Raw genomic sequence first — 6000 nt, forward strand, 5'->3', positions numbered from 1 at the left:
ACAGATCAACTTGCACAAACAGCAAAAAGAGAGCAACCAGAAACCAGAAACACATGCAACACAAACTGCTGAGTCCTCCAAAACGATTCCAAAACTGCAGACCAAGATGACCAATGGCAACATCCTGCAGACAGCTCACGTATATGTAATTTGATTGTAAATTTACTTTGAATTTTGAAATATCTGCTCTTGTTTTTCTTCGCCAAGACTTGCTGAATATTAACAGCAGTTTCTGGTTTTATTGGATTTCTAGTGCCTGCTGTTTTTATTTAATTTTCACTCAGAGATTTCCACCTGTAACCTCAGTCTGTGACAACTTGCTGGACTGATGTTGTTCTCCTTACTGTTCTGCTACAGGAGAATCTTCAGAGCTGCAGGTCTGCTCAGCATTCCTGGACACCCTGCAGGAGTACTGCGCCAGCCCGAATGAAGTGACCTACTGTGAATTTGAATCCTATTACGAGGGTCTCAGCCTTGGAATTGTGAACGACGAAGATTTTGCCAACATCTTGGGAAACTGCTGGGGAGTCTGAGATTTGGAGAACAAACTGGGCAAAGTCAGAAGGATCTTTACGTCTATGCACGTTCCAAATCGATGTGCCATTAATTAATGGGTGAAAGCTAAATGCAACACAGAACCCTGTAGTATCACTGTAGAATGTTCCAGCTTCTCAGTCGGGCAGAGTTTAGTTCTACTAATTCTTAAAGATATTTAATTTTTTAAGGAGATATTTTTAGACCACAAGACCATAACACATAGGAGCAGAATTAGGCTATCAAATCTGCTCTGCCATGGCCGACTTATTATCCCTCTCAACCCCATTCTCCTGCCTTCTCCCCATAACTTTTGACACTTAACTAATCAAGAATCCTGACGAAGGGTCTCGGCCTGAAACGTCGAATGTACCTCTTCCTAGAGATGCTGCCTGGCCTGCTGCGTTCACCAGCAACTTTGATGTGTGTTGCTTGAATTTCCAGCATCTGCAGAATTCCTGTTGTTTAAGAATCTATCAACCCCCACTTTAAATATACCCAATGCCTTGGCCTCCACAGCTGTCTGTGGCAATGATCTCCCCAGATTCTCCATGGTTCGGCTAAAGAAATGCCTCCTCATCTCTGTCCTAAATGGAATCCCTCTATTCTGAGACTGTGTCTTCTGAACCTAGTCTCCCTAAATATAGGGAACATGTCCACTCTATCTAGACCTTTCAATATTCGATAGGTTTCAATGAGATCCCACCTTGTTCTTCTAAACTCCCTCAAACTCAAAATATTTGAGGGTCATTAAATATTTTATGGCGCTAGATGGGATAGGAACTTCTACCAGGAAGAAAGTCCTTCAGATTTTATGTCCATTGATTAATTTGTATATATAGAATTCAGATGAACCTTCTTGTACTTTTGCTTATCAAATGAGCACCAGTAATATTGCATTTTCCCGCCCCACTTCTATTGTCTGAAGATTTACTCGTTCACCAGCTGATTTTCAGCGAAGTGTATTTATTGTTCCAAGCACTTATAAGACTATTCAGCCCATTAAGTATGCCCTTACTAATTGATAGCCTATCAACCTTTGCTTTAAATATACCCAATGGCTTGGCTTTCACAGCTATGTCAGGAAAGCAAGTAAATTACTTCTTAGAAGTCCTTATACCATAAATTTAAAGTATTTAAGATTCTGGAAATTGAATATGTTAATCCTGGTCAATGTAGACAAACCTCCCCACCTCTCTCCACATTATATTCTTTGTTTCACATCTTCTCCTCCTCTTTATCCAACCTTGACACCACAGTCATTCTCATCACTCTGGGAAGGGAGTTTCTTTCTGAATTCAGTATTTTATTGATGCCCACTAGCTGTATTCTTTCAACTTGTCTTCTATTTAATTGTGTAGTGGTGGTGTATATATAATATTGCATACTACAGCTCTGTGTCACAAGCTCTACAAAATGAAGTATACATGGGATAAGTTATGTTTTCACAAACATTGTTACCGTTAAGTTAAATACACTAATTTCTATGTAACCTGTTGTGTGAATGAAGGACAGAATTTCTTGCAATGCCTTTGGGATGGACATGCGAGGGAATTTGAATGAGTTATAAAGGCTTATAAATAATCGAAATATGGAAGCGTACTTTCAAATGCATTTTTTCATTAACGACCAACACAGTCCAAGGATGTGCTGGGGGCAGAGTACTCCCACAATTTACTAACCCTGACCATAATGTTGTTATGTTATTAACCATAATGAGATTGCTGGGGCCTTGACTAGTATCTTCAGGTCCCCTCTAGGCATAGGTGGAGTCCTGGAGGACTGGCATGTGACTAATGTTGTACCTCTATTTAAGAAAGGAACAAGGGAAAATCCTGGGAAATATAGACCGGTGAGTCTCATGTCAGATGTAGGGAAATTGCTGGAGAACTTTCTTAGGGACTCCTGGATTTCAGTGCTTTAAAAGGGATAGAGAGGGAGGAAAAAGGGGAGGAGGGGTGGCATTACTGGTCAGGGATACTATTACAGCTACAGAAAGGGTGGGTAATGTGGCAGGATCCTCTTTTGAGTCAATATGGGTGGAAGTCAGGAACAGGAAGGGAGCAGTTACTCTACTGGGGGTATTCTATACGCCCCCTGGTAGCAGCAGAGATACAGAGGAGCAGATTGGGAGGCAGATTTTGGAAAGGTGCAAAAATAACAGGGTTGTTATCATGGGTGACTTTAACTTCCCTAATATTGATTGGCACCTGATTAGTTCCAAGGGTTTAGATGGGGCAGAATTTGTTAAGTGTGTCCAGGATGGATTCCTGTCACAGTATGTGGACAGGCCGACCAGGGGGAATGCCATACTAGATCTAGTACTAGGTAATGAACTGGGTCAGGTCACAGATCTCTCAGTGGGTGAGCATCTGGGGGACAGTGACCACTGCTCCCTGGCCTTTAGCATTATCATAGAAAAGGATAGAATCAAAGAGGACAGGAAAATTTTTAATTGGGGAAAGGTAAATTATGAGGCTATAAGGCTAGAACTTGCGGGTGTGAATTGGGATGATGTTTTTGCAGGGAAATGTACTATGGACATGTGGTTGATGTTTAGAGATCTCTTGCGGGATGTTAGGGATAAATTTGTCCCGGTGAGGAAGATAAAGAATGGTAGGGTGAAGGAACCATGGGTGACAAGTGAGGTGGAAAATCTAGTCAGGAGGAAGAAGGCAGCATACATGAGGTTTAGGAAGCAAGGATCAGATGGGTCTATTGAGGAATATAGGGAAGCAAGAAAGGAGCTTAAGAAGGGGCTGAGAAGTGCAAGAAGGGGGTATGAGAAGGCCTTGGCGAGTAGGGTAAAGGAAAACCCCAAGGCATTCTTCAATTATGTGAAGAAAAAAAGGATGACAGGAGTGAAGGTAGGACCGATTAGAGATAAAGGTGGGAAGATGTGCCTGGAGGCTGTGGAAGTGAGCGAGGTTCTCAATGAATACTTCTCTTCGGTAATCACCAATGAGAGGGAACTTGATGGTGGTGAGGACAATATGAGTGAGGTTGATGTTCTGGAGCATGTTGATATTAAGGGAGAGGAGGTGTTGGAGTTGTTAAAATACATTAGGACAGATAAGTCCCCGGGGCCTGACGGAATATTCCCCAGGCTGCTCCACGAGGTGAGAGAAGAGATTGCTGAGCCTCTGGCTAGGATCTTTATGTCCTCGTTGTCCACGGGAATGGTACCGGAGGATTGGAGGGAGGCGAATGTTGTTCCCTTGTTCAAAAAAGGTAGTAGGGATAGTCCGGGTAATTATAGACCAGTGAGCCTTACGTCTGTGGTGGGAAAGCTGTTGGAAAAGATTCTTAGAGATAGGATCTCTGGGCATTTAGAGAATCATGGTCTGATCAGGGACAGTCAGCATGACTTTGTGAAGGGCAGATCATGTCTAACAAGCCTGATAGAGTTCTTTGAGGAGGTGATCAGGCATATAGATGAGGGTAGTGCAGTGGATGTGATCTATATGGATTTTAGTAAGGCATTTGATAAGGTTCCACACGGTAGGCTTATTCAGAAAGTTAGAAGGCATGGGATCCAGGGAAGTTTGGCCAGGTGGATTCAGAATTGGCTTGCCTGCAGAAGGCAGAGGGTGGTGGTGGAGGGAGTACATTCAGATTGGAGGATTGTGACTAGTGGTGTCCCACAAGGATCTGTTCTGGGACCACTACTTTTTGTGATTTTTATTAACAAGCTGGATGTGGGGGTAGAAGGCTGGGTTGGCAAGTTTGCAGACGACACAAAGGTTGGTGGTGTTGTAGATAGTGTAGAGGATTGTCAAAGATTGCAGAGAGACATTGATAGGATGCAGAAGTGGGCTGAGAAGTGGCAGATGGAGTTCAACCCGGAGAAGTGTGAGGTGGTACACTTTGGAAGGACAAACTCCAAGGCAGAGTACAAAATGAATGGCAGGATACTTGGTAGTGCGGAGGAGCAGAGGGATCTCGGGGTACATGTCCACAGATCCCTGAAAGTTGCCTCACAGGTGGATAGGGTAGTTAAGAAAGCTTATGGGGTGTTAGCTTTCATAAGTCGAGGGATAGAGTTTAAGAGTCACGATGTAATGATGCAGCTCTATAAAACTCTGGTTAGGCCACACTTGGAGTATTGTGTCCGGTTCTGGTCACGTCACTATAGGAAGGATGTGGAAGCATTGGAAAGGGTACAGAGGAGATTTACCAGGATGCTGCCTGGTTTAGTAAGTATGCATTATGATCAGAGATTAAGGGAGCTAGGGCTTTACTCTTTGGAGAGAAGGAGGATGAGAGAAGACATGATAGAGGTGTACAAGATAATAAGAGGAATTGATAGAGTGGATAGCCAGTGCCTCTTCCCCAGGACACCACTGCTCAATACAAGAGGACATGGCTTTAAGGTAAGGGGTGGGAAGTTCAAGGGGGATATTAGAGGAAGGTTTTTTACTCAGAGAGTGGTTGGTGCGTGGAATGCACTGCCTGAGTCAGTGGTGGAGGCAGATACACTAGTGAAGTTTAAGAGACTACTAGACAGGTATATGGAGGAATCTAAGGTGGGGGCTTATATGGGAGGCAGGGTTTGACGGTCGGCACAACATTGTGGGCCGAAGGGCCTGTACTGTGCTGTACTATTCTATGTTCTATGGGAAAGAAGAAATGAGCATTTGGAAACCCAAAGCCTAATTAGGGAGAGCCAGCATGGCTTTGTGCAGGGCAGGTCGTGAATAAGCATCTTGATTTTTTTTGACAAGATGACAAGAGAGATTGATGAAGGTAGAGCAGTGGATGTTGTCTACATAGATTTTAGTAGGGTGTTTGACAAAGTCCTTCACGGGAGGCTAATCCAGAAGATTAAGATGCATGGGGTCTGTGGTGAATTGGCTGTCTGGATTCAGAACTGACTTGTGAATAGGTAGTGGTTGAAGGAACTTATTTGAGCTGGAGGTCTGGAATTAGTGGTGTCTCACAGGGACCTGTGCTGGGACCTCTGCTGTTTGTGATGTATATAAATGATCTGGATGAAAATGTACATGGTGGGTTAGGAAGTTTGCAGATGATACCAAGATTGGTGGAGTTGTGGATAGTGTAGAAGACTGGCAAAGAATGAAATGTAATATAAATCATTTGCAGACATGGGCAAAGAAAATGCAGATGGAGTTTAACTCGGATAAATGTGAGGTGTCGCTCCTTGGTCAGGCAAATAAGGACATTTGTTGCTGAGCAGAAATCTTAGGATCCAAGTTCATAGCTCCTTGAAAGCGGCTAAATAGGTTGATAGGGTGATTAAGAAGGCTTATTGAATGCTTGCTTTTATTAGTCGAGGCATTGACTTCAAAAGTCAAGAGGTTGTGTTGCAACCTTATAAAGTTCTGGCTGGGCCACATCTGCAGTATTTCACACATTTCTGGTCGCCCCACTATAGGAATGGTGTTGAGGCTTTGGAGAGGGTGTAGAAGAGGTTTACCAGGGTGCTGCCTGGTTTAGAGAGCATGT

The 6000-nt window shown here is 43.5% G+C and overlaps 1 protein-coding gene across 7 annotated transcripts in view; it reads left to right on the forward strand.

Annotated features, from left to right (window-relative positions):
• The window catches only part of caps2 (calcyphosine 2), a 60134-nt gene extending 58010 nt beyond the window's left edge, over positions 1-2124 (forward strand). For 6 of the 7 annotated variants that reach the window (XM_072268132.1, XM_072268136.1, XM_072268134.1 and 3 more), the window contains one exon: positions 358-2124. In XM_072268132.1, the coding sequence (XP_072124233.1) occupies positions 358-533 (176 nt within the window). In that variant the 3' untranslated portion in view covers positions 534-2124. The remainder of the gene's footprint in view (positions 1-357) is intronic. The other variant, XM_072268139.1, reaches the window with a different exon arrangement.
• The last annotated feature ends 3876 nt before the right edge of the window (positions 2125-6000 follow it).

The sequence above is a fragment of the Mobula birostris genome, chromosome 9 (assembly GCF_030028105.1).
Source record: "Mobula birostris isolate sMobBir1 chromosome 9, sMobBir1.hap1, whole genome shotgun sequence".
NCBI lineage: Eukaryota > Metazoa > Chordata > Chondrichthyes > Myliobatiformes > Myliobatidae > Mobula > Mobula birostris.